At 43.0% G+C, this 25379-nt stretch overlaps 2 protein-coding genes across 2 annotated transcripts; one reads left to right on the top strand and one right to left on the bottom strand.

The window, feature by feature from the left end:
• Positions 1–7515: 7515 nt before the first annotated feature.
• On the top strand, positions 7516–9214 carry LOC139564483 (nuclear receptor subfamily 0 group B member 2-like). Its single transcript, XM_071384037.1, has 2 exons — positions 7516–8158; positions 8450–9214. Exons 1-2 carry the CDS (start codon positions 7627–7629, stop codon positions 8689–8691), a joined length of 774 nt encoding a protein of 257 aa, XP_071240138.1. The 5' UTR covers positions 7516–7626; the 3' UTR covers positions 8692–9214.
• Positions 9215–15758: 6544 nt separating this feature from the next.
• On the bottom strand, positions 15759–21973 carry LOC139564416 (keratinocyte differentiation factor 1-like). The gene is made up of 4 exons (XM_071383930.1): positions 21615–21973; positions 19961–21081; positions 19535–19612; positions 15759–16610 (listed from the first exon to the last, which is right to left on the bottom strand). Exons 2-4 carry the CDS (start codon positions 21060–21062, stop codon positions 16519–16521), a joined length of 1272 nt encoding a protein of 423 aa, XP_071240031.1. The 5' UTR covers positions 21063–21081; positions 21615–21973; the 3' UTR covers positions 15759–16518.
• Positions 21974–25379: the final 3406 nt, after the last annotated feature.

Genomic DNA, 25379 nt, shown 5'->3' with positions numbered 1-25379 from the left:
TGGACACTGACTGAAACTCTGCCCGTCTTCCTTGCGGGATGCCTCGTCATCATCAATAAATAGATATCACGCAACAAACCAGCATTTGCTCTTTGGTCCTTTTGATTAGTTATCTCAAAGAAGCATGATATAATTGCAAGTAGAAATGCAAATGGTTATTGATTTTAACAATGACGGCTTGTGTCACGCCCTGACCTTAGTATTATTTGTTTTCTTTATTATTTTGGTTAGGTCAGGGTGTGACAAGGGGTGGTTTGTTTGGTTTTTGTCTTGTCTATGGTTTTTTGTATGTCTATGGGTTTTTGACTAGTCTAGGTAGTTATATGTCTATGGTTGCCTAGATTGGTTCTCAATTAGAGGCAGCTGTTTATCGTTGTCTCTGATTGGGAACCATATTTAGGCAGCCATATTCCTTGAGCATTTCGTGGGTGATTGTCTTTGTGTTAGTTGCCTGTGTGCACTTTTCATACACTGCTCAAAAAAATTAAGGGAACACTTAAACAACACAATGTAAACTCCAAGTCAATCACACTTCTGTGAAATCAAACTGTCCACTTAGGCCTGCTGGAGGTCATTTTGCAGGGCTCTGGCAGTGCTCCTCCTTGCACAAAGGCAGAGGTAGCGGTCCTGCTGCTGGGTTGTTGCCCTCCTACGGCCTCCTCCACGTCTCCTGATGTACTGGCCTGTCTCCTGGTAGCGCCTCCATGCTCTGGACACTACGCTGACAGACACAGCAAACCTTCTTGCCACAGCTCGCATTGATGTGCCATCCTGGATGAGCTGCACTACCTGAGCCACTTGTGTGGGTTGTAGACTCCGTCTCATGCTACCACTAGAGTGAAAGCACCGCCAGCATTCAAAAGTGACCAAAACATCAGCCAGGAAGCATAGGAACTGAGAAGTGGTCTGTGGTCACCATCTGCAGAACCACTCCTTTATTGGGGGTGTCTTGCTAATTGCCTATAATTTCCACCTTTTGTCTATTCCATTTGCACAACAGCATGTGAAATTTATTGTCAATCAGTGTTGCTTCCTAAGTGGACAGTTTGATTTCACAGAAGTGTGATTGACTTGGAGTTACATTGTGTTGTTTAAGTGTTCCCTTTATTTCTTTGAGCAGTGTATATAGCTTCATGTTCGTTCTGTTGTTTTGTAAGTTTGTTTAAGTGTTCTTCGCTTCATTAAATGAGAAGATGTATTCATCTCACGCTGCGCCTTGGTCTCATCCATACAACGAACGTGACAGCTTGATATACATTTTAATGTAAACCCATTGCAAATAAACACTGCTTGAAAGGCTGACCATATTTCTCCTAGAAAAACACTAGAGGGCGCTAAAATGTTCCTAGGGTTAGTAATACATGTAATAACGCAGAACCCATAATACCTGCATTTAGGTATTTGCCTGGATTAGATACAGCATGGGTGGTGTGCAGTATTGCTACCAGGGTTGTGTCGTCTCGTCATTTCTCATTCCTTTATACTGAAGGGGCCACCAGCTGATTTGCGATCAAATGTCCAGGTGTTTTAGATAAGCGCAGAAATTGAGATGAGAAGAGGACCCCACTTAGGCTTTTAGGCTGCATCCCAAATTCCCTACCCAGAACCCTGAGCAGTCTTGATGAGATGGTCATATTTTACAGGTTTTGTCCCTCCAACGTAGACTTTGAAACAACAGGTTGCTTACTGTATAATAACACAACTATTACAGATTGGCATATTTCTAATAATCCATAAGGTTATTTGAATCCATGAATCATACCCTTATTTTCCATACAATGCCGTGAAAATCAATTTCTTTCTGAGTTCCTTTGTTACTACTGTCTTGCCCTAGACACAACTATTGTAGAATACCTGTAGGTTATCACAGTTCAGCAACCTGGAGACGACAAAGAGGAAGGCCTCTCCTTGGCCTTGAACTCTGCTTTTATGGCAGTATTTTTGAGTTGGAGACAATAAAATGAGAAATATAGGTGGCTTCTGGGTGGCGGCACCAAGTGACACAAATCCACTTCAGCCTGAAAAGTATAGATAATTGGGCTGATGAAATGTGCTTTTCACAAGTGTCACTCAACTTTGAATTCAGAACCCTTCAGTAAGAGTTTAGAATACAGATCAAATTCAAATAGAGTTGGAGAAATAGGTCTCCAAATGTCACGATCGTCGTATGAGAGAGACCAAGGTGCAGCGTGGTATGTGTACATTCTCTTTAATGAGTGAACACTGAACAAAAACAACCAACGAAACGTGAAGCTATACAAATAGTGCAGACAGGCAACTAAACATAGACAAGATCTCACAAACACAAAAGGGAAATGGCTGCCTAAATATGATCCCCAATCAGAGACAACGATTCCTCTGATTGGGAACCATATCAGGGCACCATAGACATACAAATTCACCTAGATAACCCACCCAAGTCACCATCACGCACCAACAAACACAGAGAAAAAACAGCTTACTATGTTCAGGGCGTGACACCAAAAGGAATTGAAACACATGTTTGTATTTTCCCATAAAACTGAATTAATAGTGAAAATAAGAAAAAGCCAAAAAAGAGCAGTCATCCAATCAGTAAAGCAATGAAAATCACATCCTTTTGGCAAGCGTCATGATCTACGAATAGACATACTGACACTAGGCGGTGTCAGAGGAAGGCCGAAAAAACGATCAAAAGACTCCAGTTACCCAAGTCATAGACAGTTCTCTCTGCTACGGCACGGCAAGCGGTACCAGAGCTTCTACCCCCCCCCCCCCCCCCCCCCCCCTTTGTTTTTACACTACTGTTGATTGCTGTTTACATTGACTCGGTACCAGTGCCCCCTGTATATATCCTAATTATTGTTATTTTATTGTGTTCTTTCAATTCTTTACTTTTTTTTGTAAATATTTTCTTAACTCTATTGTCTTAGAACTGTATTGTTGGTAAGGTCTACCTACACCTGTTGTATTCAGCGCATGTGACAAATAAAATGTGATTTGATTTGATATTGGCCCACTGTACACGTTTGAGGGAGCTCCACGTCCATACACGAGATCCTTCAGATAACTAGAGAGCGTGCCGTGTTGGGAGTTCGACATGCTGTCACGAGGAGGCGATGTCACCGACCGGGTCTGGTGCCCACATGAACGGTGACTCACGTGAACCTTTGTGACATGTATAGTAGATCAAGGCCAATAAGAGTTGTGCCCGTCACACACAGAGTCAGACAGGATGGTATTTCCCGCTCTCGAACTCAATGACCGTGGTAGCAGAGAGGAGAGATGCTGCAGTTTACTATCTATCCCTGTGCTTAATAAGTGATATTGTTCAGGGGAAATTGAATATGACAAAGAGATATACCACGATAATTACAGTTGTGTAGTAAGTTCATGACAATCATTTAATTCTTGGTTGAACTGGGCAATAAACTTCCTCGCTAGAAAACGTTCCAGTAATGATTGCTGTTACTATCAAATGTTTCTGTTTTTCCAACACAGTATTAACAGTGTAACAAGCTGAAAGTAGAGACATTAGACATTGCCTGGGGTGTATTAAAAGCAGTGTGAAAGCAATAAAAGCATGTCAACAACTTGTTGCAAGGACATTCCGCAGGTGACAGCGATGGCCATTGCGTCATACGCCTCAGAGCAAATGTAGCACTTTAGGGGCTGCTTTAATGCAGCCCTTGCGACGTTCTTCCAGAATGAAGGACAGTGTTTGCTTTTTTTTCTTTTTACTATCTCTGCGGTGATAAGCGTCTGTCCTCCGTGCCCGTCTCAGACTGCTCCTCGCCTCAATAAAAAACAAGCCTTATCAAAGGCATTTACGACTGCCAGCATGCCTCGCGAGTTACAATACCTGGATGCTTACCCTGGGGAGTGGAGACCTGCATGTCTGACTATTTCACTGCAGAGAATGTATCTGGCAAAATATACCCATGTTTTCGTGAAACTAGCAAGTTAGGTTTGTGAGAATACAGATACATTACAAAAGAGCCCTAGGAGACGACACAATACGGATCTCACACCTCCCTGTGCAGACCGGGAGGTGTGAGACAGGTTATTGCCAGAGAAATGTCGTCTGTCTTAAATTCAGTTGCCTATTTAGCCAGTTTGCCTCTTCGTCCTTACTCAATAAGGGCTTTATATCTGAAATGATGGATTTGAAGTCAGACGCACACCAATTATGCACACCACCCCACCAATGTATTTCAGCAAACCACATTTTGCATCAACCACATCTTGCGTGAGCGCTGGCCTCCTGTGAGCTACTCAATTTGTTATGGGGGAGAGGTTGAGGTGTTTGGCCTAGTGCGAGTGGCGGAACCAGGGCGGATCCTCTTTCCACACCTTCCTCTAAAATCCTCCCAGCCAAGTCCACGGGCCAAATCCCCTCCCCTTCTGAAATTCAGGTCTAGGTGTACCCCGACAAAATCGGGACTCGTCCAAATAATCAGTGATGCCAAAAAACAGCACACCGGTAGGATATTTCTTCATAACCCTCATATCCCACAGATGTAGCATGTTGATGTTTTTTCATCTGTTAGGATAAACTACTCAAAATACACCAATGGGCACTGTCTCATGTCAGAATTATGTGCCTAAAAGTGGAAGTCATGCAAGCATTCAGGGGACTGGTGATGCCCTCGGCGACCTGCACCTGCAATCTCTTTATTGCAGTCGTTCAGCTCATGAGCTTGACCTTGACTCCTTTCAGCAGGACATCTCTGATTTAGACATTTTGATAGCTATGAAGCCGTATTTGACAGTTGAAACAGTGTATCAGAGACTCTAGCTTGATAAAATATGATGAAAAGTATAAAAGATATTGAACCAATAGTGTTGTGGTAACCAGGGTCCCCCTACCACGCCTCCTTACCCAAACACATGCAGTGCATTCGGAAACTATTCAGACCCCTTGACTTTTTCCTAATTTTTTTACATAACATTTTTTTACCTACACACAATACCCCATAATGGCAAAGCGAAAAAAAGGTTCTTAGAAATGGTTGCTTATTTATTAAAAATTAAAAACAGAAATACTTTATTTACATAAGTGTTCAGACACTTTGCTATGAGACTCAAAATTGAGCACAGGTGCATCCTGTTTTCGTTTATCATACCGGAGATGTTTCTACAACTTGACTGGGGTCTACCTGTGGTAAATTCAATTGATTGGACGTGATTTGGAAAGGCACACACCTGTCTATATAAGGTCCCACAGTTGACAGTGCATGTCAGAGCAAAAACCAAGCCATGAGGTCGAAGGAATTGTCCGTAGAGCTCCGAGACAGGATTGTGTCAAGGCACAGATCTGGGGAAGGGTACCAAAAAAATGTCTGCAGCATTGAAGGTCCTCAAGAACACAGTGTCCTCCATCATTCTTAAATGGAAGAAGTTTGGAACTAAAGCACTGCATCATGTCGGGAGGAAATCTGGCAACATCCCTACGGTGAATCACGGCGGTGGCAGCATCATGCTGTGGGGATGTTTTTCAGCTGCAGGGACAGGGAGATTAGTCAGGATCGAGGGAAAGATGAATGGAGCAATGTACAGAGAGATCCTTTATGAAACCTGCTCCAGAGCTCTCAAGACCTGAGACTGGGGCGACGGCTCACCTTCCAACAGGACAACAACCCTAAGCACACAGCCAAGACAATGCAGGAGTGGCTTCGGGACAAGTCTCTGAATGTCCTTGAGTGGTCAGCCAGAGCCCGGACTTCAACCCGATCGAACATCTCTGGAGAGACCTAAAAATAGATGTGCAGCGACGCTCCCCATCCAACCTGACAGAGCTTGAGAGGATCTGTAGAGAAGAATGGGAGAAACTCCCCAAATACAGGTGTGCCAAGCTTGTAGCGTCATACCCAATAAAACTTGTGGCTGTAATCGCTACCAAAGATTCTTCAACAAAGTATTGAGTAAAGGGTTTTGAATTTTTAATACATATGCAAACATTTCTAAAAATCAGTTTTTGCTTTGTCATTATGGGGTGTTGTGTGTAGATTGACAAGGAAAAAACAATTGAATCAATTTTAGAACAAGGCTGTAACGTAACAAAATGTAGAAAAATTCAAGGGGTGTGAATACTTTCCAAATGCACTGTATGACACATGCTCACATCCTGTTAATTTATCAGACTAATAAAGTAATCAGCTTATCTGGTTCAAACCTCTGTGCTAGGCACTGCAAAGATAACAAACCATATCCACCAATTTTTCACATTTGTGTTTTTTCACTAATTAAATCATGGCATGGAGTTGTTCAATGACAGACATGTATAAAATCGATCACTCGATTGTTTAAGTTCAGAGAGACAAATTTCCCGTTAATCCAGTTTTTTTGCAAAGCTCTTTAAATATATTTACATACTTTAAATGGTTGGGTTAGTTGGAACCAGAGACAGGATCTTGTTGTCTTGGTCTTGAGATCACACAATGCCACGTACGGTAAATGTGGTCATGGCCTTTTCACTGGGTCTGGGTCCCAGCATCAATGTTCAGGTCTAGGTCGGGATCTCAGCTCATGGTCCCAGACCATAGTTTGTCTCTCAACTCATGTGGTCAAGATATCTCTTGTCGGAGTTATGTGACTAAAGGTAGCGACGCAACACAAACGTGTCAGGGCACCTTGCTTTTTGTGGAAGCTGGATGGGACGCCTTCAGATTGGTCTTTTGCTCTGGGTCTCGTTCTGGATCTTGTTTGTTCACATTTGCACTGGTCTTGGGCTTGTCAGACTCTCGATACACTTGGTTTCAGTCTCAAGAGTCTGCTTCTTGGTGTGTGTGTCTCAAAAGGTTGTGTATTGGTTTGGTCGGGATCTGGTATTAATTTGGGTCTGGGTATCGAGCAGTCTGCTGGCCAGATTTGCCCAGAAAACACTTATTGATGAGACAAGCTTCTGAGTCAGTGTGGAATACATGGCTGGGATCAGAGTTTAGGGCAGAAGGGCTGTAGCTTCCAAATCCTCACTGAATTACAATATGTTTCACTATTATTTTCCTTCACTAATTCCGTCTGTCATTCCTGGCATTGTACAAACATATTTTAAAGCTTTTGTTCAATGTAATGGTTATGCAGGCCTATTGGTTTAGAAATATTTAGCCCTTGTAAGTCTGAACTAAACTTAGTAAAATAAAAAGTTCAGGTTGGGTACATCGCTCAAGGACTTAGCTGACAGGTCAGTGGTCCCTTACCTGTTTGCGTTGGCCCGTGTTCAACTTAGGTGTGAGCTGGCAATGAACGGAGCTATATACAGTGTGCTTGAGTACTCCCACAGTCCTTGGTAGCTTGGTACAGCCTGGGGTAATGACAGAGTCACACAGATTAGGCTCACCCCGCCCAATATGGATATGCACTTTCCTTTGGTTTCCATTGAGAAAACCTTATCTGCTCTTTAGGAGGACACCGTCAGTCGAGTTGTCTGCTCTTTAGGGGCACTTTGTTTTTCACCGAGGGAGTATTGACAGGTCAAGGTGCACAAGTTTAGCTCAGTGGGTTGGCCTTAAAAATAGAAGCATGGTGCAAGGCATCCGCACAACCACACACCACCTCAACAAGGGCCTGTCTTGGTAGGACAAGAACATTTGAATGTATTTCAGCTTTTCATTTTGTTTTTGAGAGTTTGTTCTGTATCTCATCAAAATGGATAACGTATGTCAATGTACAGACTACGATGATAGGCAGTCAAATGCTATCCTTTACAACATCCTCAATCGAGAAAATTACAAGTCAAGCCACAACAGCCTGAACTACAACTTTATGCCTCGTAGATGCAACTGTGAGATGCGACGGACAGTGTGCTTGAAAAGTCCGGTAGACATTTGCCAAGGGGCATCGGGAGTGCTGGTGAAAACAATTCACTTCATGAAGAACTTACCTGCTTTCAACCAACTCCCACTGAACGATCAACTGTCGCTCCTCCAAAGTTGCTGGGTGCCACTCTTTATTTTGGGTCTGGCCCAGGAAGGCATGAACTTTGACGTCATCGACACCCCTGTCGATAGCATGCTGAAAAGAATCCTCTTGAATTCTCAAGAGAGCTCAGAGACGGAAAGAGAGCAGCCCACCTTGGCTGGTGTGAACAAACTCAAGTCATGCCTCAAAAAGTTCTGGAGTCTGGATTTAAGTCCAAAGGAGTACGCATACCTCAAGGGCACCATGATATTTAACCCAGGTAAGGTTTGCCTTAAAGCTTCAATATTTCAACCAGTCAATGGAAGTGCATGTTCGGTAGGGATTTTACCTACTAACAGAATTCAAACATTAAATAAGACTTGTTAAGGGCTTGTCCACAATGTCGACTCAACGCAACAAAACATAAAATAACTTCAGTGAATCCAGCTGATCAGTAGGGTTACAAAAAAATCTATTGCAATGTCATATACAACTGAAAGGTACTGTGCTGTACAACTGGGCATAAAATGTAGCTTGTCCACTCATGATACATGTCTGTCCTCCTCAACAGATGTGAAAGACCTAAAGGCAGCTCTATTCGTGGAGGACTTACAGCAGGAGGCTCAGCATGCTCTGAGGGAGGTGGTCCAATCACTCCACCCTGGGGACCGAGGCCGCTTCGCTGGCATCCTGCTCGCAGCCTCAATGCTCAAGACCATCACACCCAACCTCATCACCGAGCTCTTCTTCCGTCCTGTCATTGGTCAAGCAGATCTACTGGACTTCCTGGTCGATATGCTCTTCAGTAGGTAGCTTACTGTAGAGCTGATGTACAGAGACCTGATATAATTTCCCGCTGTGAGGGATATTGAGCCCCCAGGACTGAGTTGGAGTGCCTGGTCATGTGGTGAAGAGATTGACAAATAAGTGCTCGTCATAAGGGGAAACAAAATACATGTGTATTCTTTATTCACAGTAACACTATCCCTGACAGGTTTTCATGTCTGACCAAATAGGAAAATATTTTTTTTCTCTAAAATATGAGAACAGTTTGCTATTGTTTACATCCAACTATGAATGAGCAACATTTACTGTATATTAGCAACATTTTTGGTAAAAAATTGAGGTCACAATGGCTGGTAGTTATAACAGACATTTTACTGGTTATATCAGACAGGCTTCACTCCAGTCTACAATACACATTCCTTAAAACCATGGATATTGTGCAGAATACTGTTTAGATACATTGTTTGTTTTGTGTAATGTTTGCATGAGTAATGTAAATCATTTCTGGGACTGCCTCCAGAATATCTTTTCGAAATATATTTTTATACAATTACTGTGTTATGTGTCTTTACAATTTGGAATATGGTTTGCGAGATAAGAATACAAACAGCATTAGCCAAGCCAAAGTAGATTAAACGTCCACGTTCAAGAGGTCTATATTACAGCAGGCATTGCCATTCAAGGAGCCCTTCAAGCTCAATTTAAACATATCTCTTCTAAAGTAACTACTAATATGCAGAGCACTGGGAAAATATGTGTAGAATTTAAAAGCCCACATTCTCCCCCCTAACCATTGGGTTAGAGTGAATCTGTGTTGGGAATTGGGAATGAGTGAAGCATCAGTGATGTTTTTATACATAGACAAGGCTATCACAGTAGTGTGAGAGTGCTCCTCGAGTTTATAACTTCCTGCTGCAGTTCCTGTTGATTCGTAATGTGTTTGAACAGTAAGCTTTATCTGTAATACCTCACCGGTACAGAGGGCACTTTGGAAGGGGGTTTACCAGCTGGGTACCCTGTACCGTCATCTTGCTGCCTCTCTCCTCTCACGAGTGTCTCTCGCAACGAGAGACAGCCTCAACGGAACTGCATAGTGACTGTCTCAACGGTCGATAACAGTCACTAAGCTCCCCTTATCATACCAATAAGATATGAGGAATAATATTTTCAGTCTAATGAAGCCAAGGTCGGGCTTGAATGAAAAATGTCACGGTGTTCTACATATCTAAATAAAGAATACAATATCTACATATGTAGAGTGTCACACCGTGACAACATTAGGTTGTATTTTAGTTTCCCTAGACTGGACACGTGAACAACTTTTCACAACAACAACAAAAATAAAGGTGAAAATGTGTGATTAAATGTTTTATTTTTTTATTCAGACTTTTTTTGTATTTAGGTACAGTGTTACCGAAAAATAAGTCTCTTACTGCTCTTCGATTACACAGTACAGAGTGTTTATTTATGCTGCCATGAAGACAGATCTATCAGATCTCAAAGATACATTCTGCATGGTTTCATTCCTTTGTATTCACAAATTAGTATAGACATTTTTACAGAGCAATTCACAAAAGCAAAACTTTATGTCGAAACCAAGAAAAAGGCTTTGGAGCCTAGGGATACGTCTCCAGAAAACATTTAAAATATATATAATACATGCCTGTTCAAATCTTCCTAACATCATTTAATGTAGCTAACAGTAAAAATAATACAATCAGTAAAGGACTTACACAATCAATACATTGACAGTGGAAAACATGGCATCTTTAAGAGAGAACTGAGAGTGAGGAGGAGCAGGACATCAGCCCAAGACTTGGTGCTCTGTCGCCTCCATGCCTGAAGAAACCTCTGCTTTTAGGAGGTCCCTCATCTTGGTGTAAACACCAACTATGACAACCATTAAGGGCAGTGCCATACAGAGCCCTATGCAACTGATTGACATCACAGAGAGGCGACTTTGGTCTGAGAATGTTGGGGTGAAGTCAAGGAAGGTCGGGAGAGCCTGTAGATCTGCGCTGGTGTCGATGAAGAGATCAAAAGGACAGACAGATAAACCAAACCATCCCCATATTTTGGGCCATATTCCATAGGGTAATGTTGACCGGTGTAGCGTCCAGCATCCTCAGCTTTGATATTATGACCAACCAGAGCGCAGCCAGGCCCTACTCAGTCTCTCTGCTCTTTCTGTATTTTCAACATTGATCTTCCCGTAGGAGTCCACTTCAATAACACTCTGAGATCCAGCTCTGTGGAACAGCCACATAGTTGAGGAACGGTCACCTTTAGGATGCAAAGTGGCACATGGCAGACTGACCTTACCTCCCACACTGGAGCGATATTGGGTGTTCCACTATACCCAAAGTCCCATGTAGGATCAGTCCAAAGAAGAGCAGTGCTGATCAGTAGCTCCATCAGAAGCACAGTACGTGAAATGTATCCCCGGCCATGATCTTTCTGTGCTCTGTGAGTGTAGTTGTACCACAGGTCTCTCTCTACAGCCCCCTGGTGTCTTCTAATTAATGATTGGCACGTGAGCTTACTCTTTTGCTTTGACCAATGCGAACTCAACTGGCTAAACACAAACCACATAAACGCATTGTGCTTCATGGACTTAACGCAGCTGTAATTTCGACAGCTCTTGGTATTACACGGGGCGGAGCAGGTGAACCCAAGTGCAATCTCAGACGAGGAGACAGGGACAAGATAAGGTGTTTATTGAAAAGCAGGGGGGGTCCAGGGCAGGGAAGCAGGACTGACGAGACAAGGGACTGGAGACAGGGACCAGAGGCAGAGCGGAGAGAAAAGCAGTGTCAGGCTAGGGAGAAACAGGCACAACAGGATAACAAGCTCTATGCAGGAACAAACACAGACTGACTGAGCAGAGGCTATGAACTGGCAGTTGAAAGTGGCAGGGCTGAGTATTTGTAGAGGCCTTGATTATGGAACTGGTTGCAGCTGGTGGGGATCTGTTCCACCTCCAGCACACCTGTCTCCACTCACACCATCACATACACACAGAGAGAGAGAGGGAGAGAGTACTGGGGGAGTGGCGGCAGGTTAGGGAGACAGGACGAGAAGTAGAGGGCGTGGCAGGAGCAGATGTAACACTTGGCTGGTGGGCAGTGACATATTTCAAACCTTACTTATTTGAGTCTGATGTTCATGCCATCCATTGTGTGGATCATGCTCAATGCGTTCGGAGGCCACATTTCCAAATGAATGGGAAAGATTGGCAGCATCACTCATTCATTTTGGATTTAGGCCTGCAGATTTCTCCTGGTGCAATAGAGGGATCTATTAAACAAATGGTATGGACTCCAGGTAACTTTTGACTATTACAACCTGAGCATTATTGAGGTACTACAAGGTTTTCCACAATATAAACTGAACAAAAATGCAACATGCAACAATTTCAAAGATTTGACTGAGTTACAGTTCATATAAGGAAATCAGTCAATTGAAATAAATTCATTAGGCCCTAATGTATGGATTTCACATGACTGAGAATACAGATATGCATCTGTTGGTCACAGATACCTTAAAAAAAAGGTAGGGGTGTCGATTTGAAAACCAGTCAGTATCTGGTGTGATCACCATTTGCCTCCTTCGCATAGAGTTGATCAGGCTGTTGATTGTGGCCTGTGGAATGTTGTCCCACTCCTCTTCAATGGCTGTGCGAAGTTGGTTAATAATGTATGCTGAAACATGAGGTGATGGTGGCAGATGAATGGCACGACATTGGGCCTTAGGATCTCGTCATGGTATCTCTGTACATTCAAATTGCCATCGATAAAATGCAATTGTGTTTGATGTCCGTAGCTTATGCCTGCCCATACCATAACCCCACCGCCACCATGGGGCACTCTGTTCACAACATTGACATCAGCAAACCGCTCGCCCACACGATGATATACACACTGTCTGTCATCTGCCAGGTACTGTTCAAACCAGGATTCATCTATGAAGAGCACACTTCTCCAGCGTGCCAGTGGCCATGGAAGGCGGTTACGACGCCAAACTGCAGTCAGGTCAAGACCCTGGTGAGGACGACGAGCACGCAGATGAGCTTCCCTGAGATGTTTCTGACAGTTTGTGCAGAAATTCTACAGTTGTGCAAACCCACAGTTTCATCAGGTGTCCGGGTGGCTGGTCTCAGACCATCCCACAGGTGAAGAAGCGGGATATGGAGGTCCTGGGCTGGCGTGGTTATATGGGGTCTGCGGTTGTGAAGCCAGTTGGACTTACTGATAAATTCTATAAAATGGTAGATAAATTAGCATTAGTTTCTCTGGCAACAGCTCTGGTGGACATTCCTGCAGTCAGCATGCCAATTGCACACTCCCTCAAAACTTAAGATATCTGTGACATCATGTTGTCTGACAAAACTGCACATTTTAGGGTGGCTTTTTATTGTCCCCGGCACAAGGTGCACCTGTGTAATGATCACACTCTTTAATCAGTTTCTTGATATGCCACAACTGTCAGGTGGATGGATTATCTCGGCAAAGGAGAAATGCTCACTAACAGGGATGTAAGCAAATTTCTGCACAGAATTTTAGATAAATAAGCTTTTTGTCAGTATGGAACATTTTGAGACATTTTATTTCAGCTCATGAAACATGGGACCAACACTTTACATGTTGCATTTTTATTTTTGTTCAGTGTAATTTTACACACTGAGGCCCAAATCCTATGATACAAAATAGAACTATTTCATTGACATCAATATATGATTTTATACAAAATTAAGTTAATGTAGCTTCCTGAGCCCTAGACGTAACATTACCCCAGACTCAGAAAATACCTTATCTTCACTGGGTCAGGGGAATTTCCATGCAATCCCACTTGTGGATCTCAAGTTCAGATTTCACCCTGAAAAACAGAGCGCTTGAAATAGCCCATTCCCCCATACATAATCTTTCCAGAACCTTGATATCCTCGTCTGCGCTTATGGATTGCCCTCTTCAATTCAAACCACAGGTTTTCAATGGGGTTCAAGTCAGGACACTGAGATGGCCATTGCCAAATGTTGATTTTTGTGGTCAATTAATCCTTTCTTTGTGGATTTTGATGTGTGCTTGGGGTTATTTTCTTTCTGGAAGATCTACTTGCTGCCAAATTCCAGCCTCCTGGCCGAGGCAACCAGCTTTTTAGCAGAAATGTCCTGGTACTAAGTAAAGTTCTAGATGCCGTTGACCTTAAAAAGAGACCCAGGACCAGTGGAAGCAAAATAGCCCCCCAAAAAAACATCGACCTAAATTCAGCAATTGCATTCTTCTCATATTACTCTGTTAGCTACTGACCTATCCAAAACTTCCTCCAGCACCTCACCATACACCTGTCTGTATTTATTAAACTCAACCTGCAGGTTTGTTTGCGATTGCGTGGGGAGAAACGGCTACGGGCAAGGTTCTGACAGATAGGTGTGTCTCGGTGTAGCAAGGACAGACTCGAGAAACACTCACACCAACTGGCGTTTGGCTTGGGTCACGGCCGCCACCACTTCTTGAGGAGCAAGCCCAAAACAAGGTCAGATCAGCAGGTGCCTTTCCCCTTTAAGCTGGAGCAGGGAAACGATTTTCAATGATTGTGGTATGCTGCTCCCTCCTGTGGTGGTCATTTAAACTGACACCAGGGCAAGAAGGGTTCGGCTGTAACCTGCATTAGGTTAATGTTAACACAATTCTTACAAACAATCATGCGCACATGAATCAAGATGATAAACTCCATGACACATCAAATCTGTTGTCCACTGCAAACATGGGCTTTTTGTACGCTTATTGAAATATGTCAACATGGAAGACTTTATTGAAATATGTCAACATGGAAGTCTTTATTGAAATATGTCAACATGGAAAACTTTATTGAAATATGTCAACAAGGAAGTCTTTATTGAAATATGTCAACATGGAAGTCTTTATTGAAATATGTCAACATGGAAGTCTTTATTGAAATATGTCAACATGGAAGTCTTTATTGAAATATGTCAACATGGAAGTCTTTATTGAAATATGTCAACATGGAAGTCTTTATTGAAATATGTCAACATGGAAGTCTTTATTGAAATATGTCAACATGGAAGTCTTTATTGAAATATGTCAACATGGAAGTATTTATTGAAATATGTCACCATGCATGTCAACATCCAAGAGAAGAGACATTCTCTGTGCCATTCGGTTTAGAGAAGGTACATATAATGTCATGTGACCGGGTGTGAGGTGTTAGTTGTGAAACAACTAATTTCACGATGCCTCACACAGGTAGAACTGGAATGCAGAGGGGGCAGAGAGCCAGGGGAAACAGAAATGAATCTCAACAGAGCGTCGGGACACAGAGGAATTCTCAAAAGCAGGTTTTCATAGTGCTCCCCTCTGCGATGAACTACTCAGGACAGGCAGCAGGATTTGATATCCTTTCTTTTGTCAAAACCAGTCAAACGAGTTCCTCCTTTTTCGCTGAGGGCGGAAATAGACTGACAACACATTGACCGGGGTGGAGGGGGGGCTGACGACAGTAATTTGAGAGACGGGGAGAGAGAGAGAGGTGCTGATAAAGTAGCCCAACAACGTTGCACAAACATGTTGCTGTGACAGTGAGAGCAGGCAAAAGAGTGTAGGACTAGTTAGTGTTGAAAGAATATACAGCGATGCCCGTTAACACATTACATGGTGAAGGAAAGATTGAAAGCTTGACAATAAATTACCAGTACAGGCTTTTTAAAAATGTACACTACATTAGATATTTTCCCCCCCTTCTGCTGCATAGCTGACCTTTAACATAAATCTGATCAAATGACAAATTAGAGACTAACCCAACATCAAAAACACATCATCCCTAGTGTTCCCAAATAACACACATCTGTGTAAACATAAGCAGCACAAAGTAATTGAAGACTCAATGGACTGAATCCATCCTTGAGATCTGTGTTTAACTCAAGCATTGGTGTCAATGGAAATCGCATGCACAGACCAAGTTAAGATGCAATCCAATGTGCATACCGAATCCATACTCTATTAGATTTAACTATATTTTAGATCAACAGAGTTGAATTAAAACAGTAGCAAGTTGGAATAAACAGGCAAGGAGATTCATTGCTTTTTAATTTTTTTATAAAAAATGTACCTATACATTGACAAAATGCCCCAATTCCAATTTAGAAAGAGATGTTTAGACAAACCAAAAAGCAACGTTCACTTGGAAAAAAACGTTTTGTACAAAGTAACTCCTTTGACAAAGTAAAGTATGAAGCTAAACCTGGTACTGGGTCCAAATGGTAGGGTGACAAACACAGTCACACGCGCACACACACACACACACACTAAAACAGGGACGGTTATGCGTTAGGGTTCAGTCACTTTACTGAGAACCGAGTTAAAAATGCATGGAGTGATTTTTTAGTGTCTCTGCTAGGAGTGGCAAGGCAACAACATAACTGGTATAAAAACAACTTACAATATAGCATGCAAATACACAATAAAAGTCCATCGTTTTCTTCCCGTTAAAAAAAACCCCGCTCTTCCAATGTTCAGATATGTGCCAATTGGGCACCCGTAGACTTGTGCCACCATCTCGCCCTTCCAAGCAGGCCTCCCTCACAGACGGTTCCGTGGTTTGGAAGGACATGCTGAATCCACACCAGAGAGAAGAGCTGGCTTCAATAGTCCCACACTTAAGCTCCTCTGTCATTATAGGATGTCCTTCTATTAGTTCCAGTGAAGCATGACAGTGTTGGAGGAACAATAGGCTGATCAACAAAAACATGTCCCACTACCACACAACAGCCAGACCCAGTTCGGTTGAGGCCCTTGAGAACGTTGTGCCCTAGACGTTGCGTTGACCTTGTCCTGACGTTCAGAGGACGTGCAGCAGTGGGGCCCCTGACGAGTCAGTCTCTGTGTCATGCTGGTAGTGAGAGTAGGCTGTAGCTGAGCTGGAGGAGACAGCTAGAAGGGCCAGAATAGAGAGAGACATTTACCAGCCAGTATTTAAAATGGACAGAGACTATAAGGTATAGACATATTTGAAGTTACCACTTTAAATGGTTACTGAACCACTCCATACCTTACGGAACAGGTTTCCTGGACACTGGTTAAGCTTAATCCTGGATTTAAAAGCTACAGATTCTCCATTGAGCATTTTTATTTACAGGACTAGGCTTAAGATCTGTGTCCATTAAACTGTCCCTTCATCAAATAAAGATAGAAAAATTACATTCTGACAGCTGATATCCTGGCACACTCCCACAGATGTATATGGTGTGAAAACATCGCAATGTTCCTCTATTCAAAAGGCATTGTAACAAGACTCCCCCTCACCTTCCATTCTCACCACCGTACAACAAAAAGCTGTAATCAGGGTTACTACCCAAATTTCATAAACCGTCATCCATTATGTGGCAGGTATTTAATGTCACCTGATACGCTGCCTGAGGGGGGGGGGGGGGGGGGGCATTATGCACCGCCACTACCACCTACCCAGAGCAAATAGGGAAACTGAGATGGGATGCAAGGGGTGTATAGGGTGGCAGAGAGGGGGAGGTGGTATAATAGCCAGCAGAAAACAGCACACAGAAAAAGGAGGAATGCGAAGGCTTTCCTTCTCCAGGAGTCACATCAAAACACAGTATGCCACTGGTGATCAGAGAGAAGGTTAGAAAACGCCTGCAGCTGCGTTGAACAGAGCCCCTCAGTTACCATGACTTACCGGAACAGTCAGCCAAGCCTAGCGGTTAGGCCTACTACCTCTGCTGCCGCATAGAACCCAGGGTTGTGTTCATTAGGCCACGCAGATAGAAACGTTTTGCAACGGAAAATGAGCGTTTCTAAATTGGACAAGTCTAGCTAGTCCTTCCCTGTTCCAGTCAGTTTTCTGCTGTTTGGTGCCTAAATGAAGACTGCCCAGGACAAGAAAAGAACCATTCCATAAGCCACAACAAGGAAACAATGTGTTATTGTTCTGAAAACATGTATCGGATCAGATATGGGAGAGTATTTCCAGTGTAGAACATTTACACTGAAACGCTGCAGAACCCACCAAACTGTAAATAGATGCTGGCTCAGATTCAAGATATACAGTGCATTCAGAAAATATTCAGACCCCTTGACTTTCCACATTTTGTTACGTTGCAGCCTTATTCTAAAATCGATTCGATTGTTCCCCCTCAATCTACACACAATACTCCAAAATGACAAAGAAAACTGTTTTTTAGAAATGTTTGCTAATTAATTTTCACATAAGTATTCAGACCTTTTACTCAGTACTGTGTTGAAGCAACTTTGGCAGTGATTACAGATTCGAGTCTTCTAGGGTACGACGCTGAAAGATTGGCACACCTGTATTTGGAGAATAACTCCCATTCCTCTCCGCAGATCCTCTCAAGCTTTGTCAGGTTGGACGGGGAGCGTCGCTGCACAGCTATTTTAAGATCTCTCCAGAGTTGTTCGATCGGGTTGAAGTCCGGGCTCTGGCTGGGCCACTCAAGGACATTCAGAGACTTGTCCCGAAGCCACTCCTGCGATGTCTTGGCTGTGTGCTTAGGGTCGTTGTCCTGTTGGAAGGTGAACCGTTGCCCAAGTCTGAGGTCCTAAGCACTCTGGAGCAGGTTTTCATCAAGGATCTCTCTGTACTTTGCTCCATTCATCTTTCCCTCAAGCCCGACTAGTCTCCCAGTCCCTGCAGCTGAAAAACATCCCCACAGCATGATGCTGCCACCACCATGCTTCACCGTAGGGATGGTGCCACGTTTCCTCCGGATATGACTCTTGGCATTCAGGCCAAAGAGTTCAATCTTGGATTCATCAGACCAGAGAATCTCGTTTTTCATGGTCTGAGAGTCTTCAGATGCCTTTTGGCAAATGCCAAGCGGGCTGTCATGTGCCTTTTACTGAGGAGTAGCTTCTGTCTGGCCACTCTACCATAAAGGCCTGATAGGTGGAGTGCTGCAGAGATGGTTGTCCTTATGGAAGATTCTCCCATCTCCACGGAGGATATCTGGAGCTCCTTCAGTGACCATCGGGTTCTTGGTCACCTCCCTGAGCAAGGCCCTTCACCCCCGATTCCTCAGTTTGGCCAGATCTAGGAAGAGTCTTGGTGATTCCAAACTTCTTCAATTTAGGAATGATGGAGGCCACTGTGTTCTTGGGGACCTTCAATGCTGCAGATATTTTTTGGTACCCTTCCCCAGATCTGTACCTCGACACAATCCTGTCTCAGAGCTCTACGAACAACTCCTTCCACCTCATGGCTTGGTTTTTGCTCTGACATGCACATTTCAACTGTGGGACCTTTATATAGAGGTGTGAGCCTTTCCAAATCATGTCCACAGGTGGACTCCAATCAAGTTGAAGAAACATCTTAAGGATGATCAATCGAAACAGGATGCACCCGAGCTCAATTTTGAGTCAAATAGCAAACGGTCTGAATACTTATGTAAATAAGGTATGTTTTTTGTTTTAATACATTTGCAAAAATGTCTAAAATCGTGTTTTTGCTTCGTCATTGTGGGGTATTGTGTGTAGATTGATGAGGAAAAACATTGTATTTAATCCATTTTAGAACAAGGCCGTAAGGTAACAAAATGTGGAGAAAGGGGTCTGAATACTTTCCAAATGCACTGCATCTTATACAGTACAACATCTATGGTATGGGGAAGTACAGGGTCTAGATATAGTACTAGTCTAAATACTGTAAAATAAGTGTCAAACAATGTTACTGTAGGTGCAGGTTTGGCCAAGACTAGCTAGACTAGGGCACGTTTTCAAAAAGCATCTCAGAGGAGTGCTGATCTAGGATCAGGTACCCCATGTCCATATAATCTCATTCATTACTCCTACTGTGAGACAGTGAATTCAAGTCCAGAAGTACTTACTTCTTCCACTGTAGTACCTCATCTTCCTGGCTAGTTCGTCCGACTGTGTCAGCTCTGACACTTTCACCTCAGGCTCCACTGTGGTAAAAACACAACTTACAGTTACTCAAACATAGATGTATATGAATGAATAGAAAATGGAGACTCAATGATACCGAAGAGGTGAGACAACAAACACTAACTAGCGCACCAAAAGCATTTCAGCAGAGTAATCTATGGTTTTGGTATGCGACATAAACATGAAGTAAGAATAGGGGAAAACTGGGAGGTTAAATGGGAAAGTAATGTGGAATAGAATTCATTGTTGGATTTTCTGACTTAAATTGAAAGACAAAACTTTGTCACCCTTATTCGCTCAAGACCCTCAATACCTGAAATGCACTAGTTATTTTGAATGGATACATAAATGTAGTAACCCTCTCTTACTCTCACTGCTGTTAAAGGTGTACATCATTGTTTCATTGCCACTGTCAGGAAGGAGGGTCCCTCGGTCGTTCCCCCCGTTTGATCGCGGCTGCTGGTGCACTGGCTCCTGGGCCTGGGAGTTGGAGTTTTTGTTCTTCTTGCCTTTGCGCGTGCTGATGCGGATGACGCCATGCACCAGCCTGCACTCTGCCTCCCGCTGCTCCAGGTTGTAGTCCTGAGCAATACTGCAGATCAGCTCACTGATCTCATTGGTCTTCCTTGAGAACGACGAGTCAGACGTGCACTTGGCCAGTTGGTCGATCTGGTGCAGCGCGTAGAGCTCTAGAAGTTTCTTAGTGATGAGCGAGTCAATGTCCGTGCCGCTGTCGCTCAGGTCGTCCAGATCCAGGTCCTCCCGGGAGTAGATGGTGCTGGTGTTGCTGACGGGACGCTGGCTGTCGCCCTTGCCGCCCGTACGCGTCCGTTTGGGGCCCGACGACGAGGTGGGATAGACCACCGTCTGGCCACCGATGCGGACGTCCTTGTAGCGGAAGCTGTCACTGGGAGGCAGCTTGGAGGGCTGTTTGGAAGGCTTGATGCTGGGCTCCAGAGGGATGCCGCAGGTGGGCTTGGACACGGACATGCCGTTGGGGGGGTGGGGCTGCTCAGGGTCGGCCTTGCTGGGGTGGTCCGTGGAGCTCTCGTTGTTGACAGGCAGACAGAGATCCCGGCTGCCACAGAAGCCACAGGTGAGGACACAGCAAAGGAGCGCCTTGCAGCCACTCCAGCCCATAGAGGCACAGGAACCACATGCATTTGTGCTCTGGGGAGAGTCTGCTGAGCCAGGGATGAAGCCCAGTGTCTCTGACCCCCGCCCGTTGATGTGTCGTGTCGAGGGTGCTCCTCTGCGGCCTTGCTGGGCTTCAGAGTGACGGGTGTGGTCGCCATTGTACTGTTCCCGTGTGTTGTGGTCGGCATGAGGGTCCTTGTAGGACTCTTGGCTGGCGGTGCGGTCTCTAGAGATGGTGCGGCCCTGCTTGTAGCCGTCAGCCCTGGTGCTGTGTCCCCTGTGCTGTTTGTCGTGGCGGGACTTCTGAGGAGCCCCTGTGCTGTGGCCAGGCATGGCTCAAACCTCCCGGGACCTTTCAATGTGATGGGAACATGAACACTTTATAATAGTCATATCTAAACACAGTAATTATTATGCTTACTAATCATCTCTTTGCCAGTCACAGTCACATTAATAATTTCCTGTTGCAACAAGTAGACTATTGACGCCAAACATTGAACTAATACTGTATTTTGAGATACAGCCCATAGTTTGTTGTCGGCTACTTTGCAGATACACGTTTTAACAATCATGCAATTGGAGAGAATGCCATAGGAAAAAGTCAAATTCTGATATCTTTCAAGTCAATCTAAATCGCTTATCAATTTGGCTGGTGGAACTGTCACAAGGACTTTGTTTTGGATACATTTTCCGTGCGTGCATTCGGTCTATTTTGATCGGGTAGGCTACCTTTTTAAGGGTAAAGAAATTGGGAAGTTTTAAATATGACTTTTCAAAACACAAATAACATGTCATCTATAAGATCACTTTATCAGGCTAGAGTCAAGCTTGTTCGAAATAAGGATAAGCTTCTTCATATGGTGAACACTTGAGAAGTTAACTTACCGCATAAATCGTTTGGGTTACTTTTGTTAACTCTTGACGCCGATAAAATTACGGAAGTCCGTACGGAAAACTTTCTTTCTTTGGGTCGAGTTTGTGTGTATCGGTTTCTCAACTCTCCAATTGTGTTTTCTTCACGACAAAGTCAACCGATTTCAAGACAAATAGCTAGCTACCAACCCTAACCACTGAAGACTAAACTCCTTTTGGTAAATTCCGCAGTGTTCTGTTCCTCCGTCTTCCCGTGTAGGTTATTACCTGCGGCTACAGGTAAATCCAAATTCTACAACACCCACACACAGGGAAGACGTGACGATCAGAAATGTTCAAAATAAAAGTCCCCCACGTAATAATAGAAAAGTGTCAATAACCTGTATTTCTTCATAATATATGAAAATAATTGACTAAACATGAACAATATTCATAGTGGTTCATATGTAAGTGACATTTGCAATACACGTGTGTTTTAAAACATGTTCCAAGGTCAAATAAATAGCCCCAATGCAAAACACTGTACATGAAATATTATTGCCGTATAAAACAAACTATTCAATGTGCCACAGTAAAAAAATATTGTAGGGAATACTCAGTAGGGTCTGTAGAATGTAGGCTATATATGGTGTCTTTTCATGGGGCGCTAGATAATACAGAATGTTGCTGGCCTTTTACTCCAGCCATTCCATTGCCCACAATAAGAATCCCTCTGCCCTCAAACTCAACTCTGGACCTCCAAGCCAGTTCCACTGCTTGTTTTCATTGTCCCTCTCTAATCAGGGAACGATTTAGACCTGGTAACAACAGGTGGGTGCAATTAATTATCAGGTAGAACAGAAAACCAGAGCAAAAACTATTTCTAGATGTCGCAATAAAAGTATTGTAGAGAATACTCAGTAGGGTCTGTAGAATCTATATGTGGTACCATTTTATGGGGAACCGAATAATATGCAGTGTTGCTGGACTTTTACTGTGGTCAAACATTTTAAAATGGGTTGCCTGAACGCTATACGGTACAAATAAAGCGCTGTACGGGAAAAACTATTATTTGTGCCGATGTTTCATTTTTAAGTTTTTATTTCAGTAATTGTAGTGACTTAATTTCACCAGAATCCCAAAAGTTATTTGTGCGTTGTTCAGATGTTATGTTTCTCAACACTGGTGTATCTACCACTTCTGTTCTGAGTGGCCAAACAGCGGAGGTGTGCACCTTAGATGCAGCAGTATTATGAAATGACAATGCAAGTTTCTCCCTCTATGGAGCTAAAATATATGTATATATATATATATGCCTGAAAATGTATGATTTCGAAAATGTACTACACAGTAAGGATTCTACTCTTTAATCTGTTCTGCAAATAGGCCTACCCATGAGAACGTTTTGAAATACCTATCACTTCCCTCCGAATGGACCCTCTCCCATTCATCACCATTATTTGGAGTGGTATGCCTGAACCCTCCATCTGACAAAACACATTTCAGTCTCTCCTCGCTTATTTCGACGTCAACCTCTCCAGTTACATGCTGCTCATCTAATTAAGTTTTGTCATAGAGCTTAATATTTCTTCATCTGATAAACCTCTACCACAACTTTCTGGGTGGGTTGCACCAACATGGATTAACTCTTAAACTGGGTTAAATCAAGGTTTATCTATCTATTCAGCTTGTTGCACCAAATGTTAAACCTAGTTTTAAATGAATCCTAGTTCAATTAAATCCTTCCACTAATCTAAGTTTAGTTTTCACTTTAAACCTAGATAAATTTTAAGCCTGTTGCTCAATGAGTCAAAAAATATATATACACTTAGATAGGCGATTAATTCTAAACTGCCACTTTAGGTGGTTTAAGCGATCAAATGGTAGCATTATCTGCTGTGGAGAGTTCCTCGGAGAATAATTAGAGAAAAGTTTATTCCTGTTGAGTTTTATGATAATTAACTCATTATTAGTAGGCTATTTACGTGTCCATTTTGTATAACAATTGAATTTTAGTTCATGATATGCCCAGCCTTGGTACGAATTATGATTTTATGCAACATGCTGTAACAGGCCTGATAACGGTAAGATTGTAGTGAAGTAGCATTAAGGGTACAGAGTCAATGTGCGGGGGGCACGGGTTAGTGGAGGTAATTAAGGTAATATGTACATGTAGGTATATGTAACGGATGTGAAATGGCTAGCTAGTTAGCGGGTACGCGCCAGTAGCGTTTCAATCAGTTACGTCACTTGCTCTGAAACCTATAAGTAGTGTTGCCCCTTTCTCTGTAAGTGCCGCGGCTTTTGTGGAGCGATGGGTAACGACGCTTCGTGGGTGGCCGTTGTTGATGTGTGCAGAGGGTTCCTGGTTCGCGCCCGAGGTCGGGGCGAGGGGACGTACTAAAGTTATACTGTTACATATAGTTAAAGTGACTATGCATAGATAATAAACAGAGAGCAGCAGCAGCATAAAAGAGGGGGGTGGGGGCAATGCAAATAGTCTGGGTAGCCATTTGATTAGCTGTTCAGGAGTCTTATGGCTTGGGGGTAGAAGCTGTTAAGAAGACTTTTGGAGCTGCGGTACCGCTTGCCTTGCGGTAGTTACAAACATATTTGTAATTATGTTCTGGGCCCCCGACCTTCGCTCCAGAAAAAGTCGGCCCGCTCCTGAATCTAGACTATCCCTGACCTACAATATTATGTTTTTCTAAGTATTGAGAACACTAGGGAGCAGGCAATGTTGAAAAGTCCTCTTTAGACATGTTATACTTTTCTTAAATGTATACTGAACAAAAAATATAAACGCAACATACAACAATTTCAAAGATTTGACTGAGTTACAGTTCATAAAAGGAAATCAGTCAATTGAAATAAATTCATTAGGACCTAATCTATGGATTTCAATTGACTGGGCAGGGGTGCAGCCATGGGTGGGCCTGGGAGTGCATGGGTCCACACACTGGGGAGCCAGACCCAGCCAATCATAATTCGTTCTACCCAACAAACGGGCTTTATTACAGAAAAAATAAAAAACCCTCCCCACTAACAGGAATGTAAACAAATTTGTGCACACAGATCCACTAAGTTGGGATGTCTTGTTTACCCCCAAAACGCATTCCTACTAGATACGATGAGGTATCTGCAGCACTAAACACATTTACCACAACATTGCTCCCCTTTCCATTCTTTTGGACAAAAGTCCACTCATCCTTTTTTCCACCGCCCTCGTATTCAAGCTCCACATCCATTTCCGCCGTGTGTCGGCCACCAGGCGGATATCTATTCATATGACATATTTATCATCCAGTAGTCGGCGCAATTTGCAAAGTATCTGACCAGAGATCTACTGATATGAGTAGTATCAGAGATATGGAATGCCCAGTGTCACTTGAAATAAATACATATCAGTCGAGAAATAATTAAACGTGGAAATGAAATAGATAAATAGAAAATGCAACACAAAAATAAATAAATATCCTAGACTGATCAACTGGAAAAGAAATGCTGAAATAGAAAATAAAATACACAAATAAATTTATATTTTGAGGATTATACATGGAAATAGACAGTTCAATCATTTTATTAATTTGTATTTTATTATATTGAAGGTTTTCCTTATACTATTCTAATCCTAAAATTTAGCACACAATTTAGTGCAAACAAAAGTATATTTTATTAGCAAAAGTTGTATTAAAAAATGCCAAATAAGAATGAATGATGCCCCATATTGGTAATCTGGATAAAATACTGTCTAGTATAAAAGGTCTTGAAATTCTGACCCTCAATATCTAAGGGTTT

Source organism: Salvelinus alpinus, chromosome 35 (genome assembly GCF_045679555.1).
Source record: "Salvelinus alpinus chromosome 35, SLU_Salpinus.1, whole genome shotgun sequence".
Taxonomy (NCBI): domain Eukaryota; kingdom Metazoa; phylum Chordata; class Actinopteri; order Salmoniformes; family Salmonidae; genus Salvelinus; species Salvelinus alpinus.
This window is presented reverse-complemented; position numbering and strand designations above follow the sequence as displayed.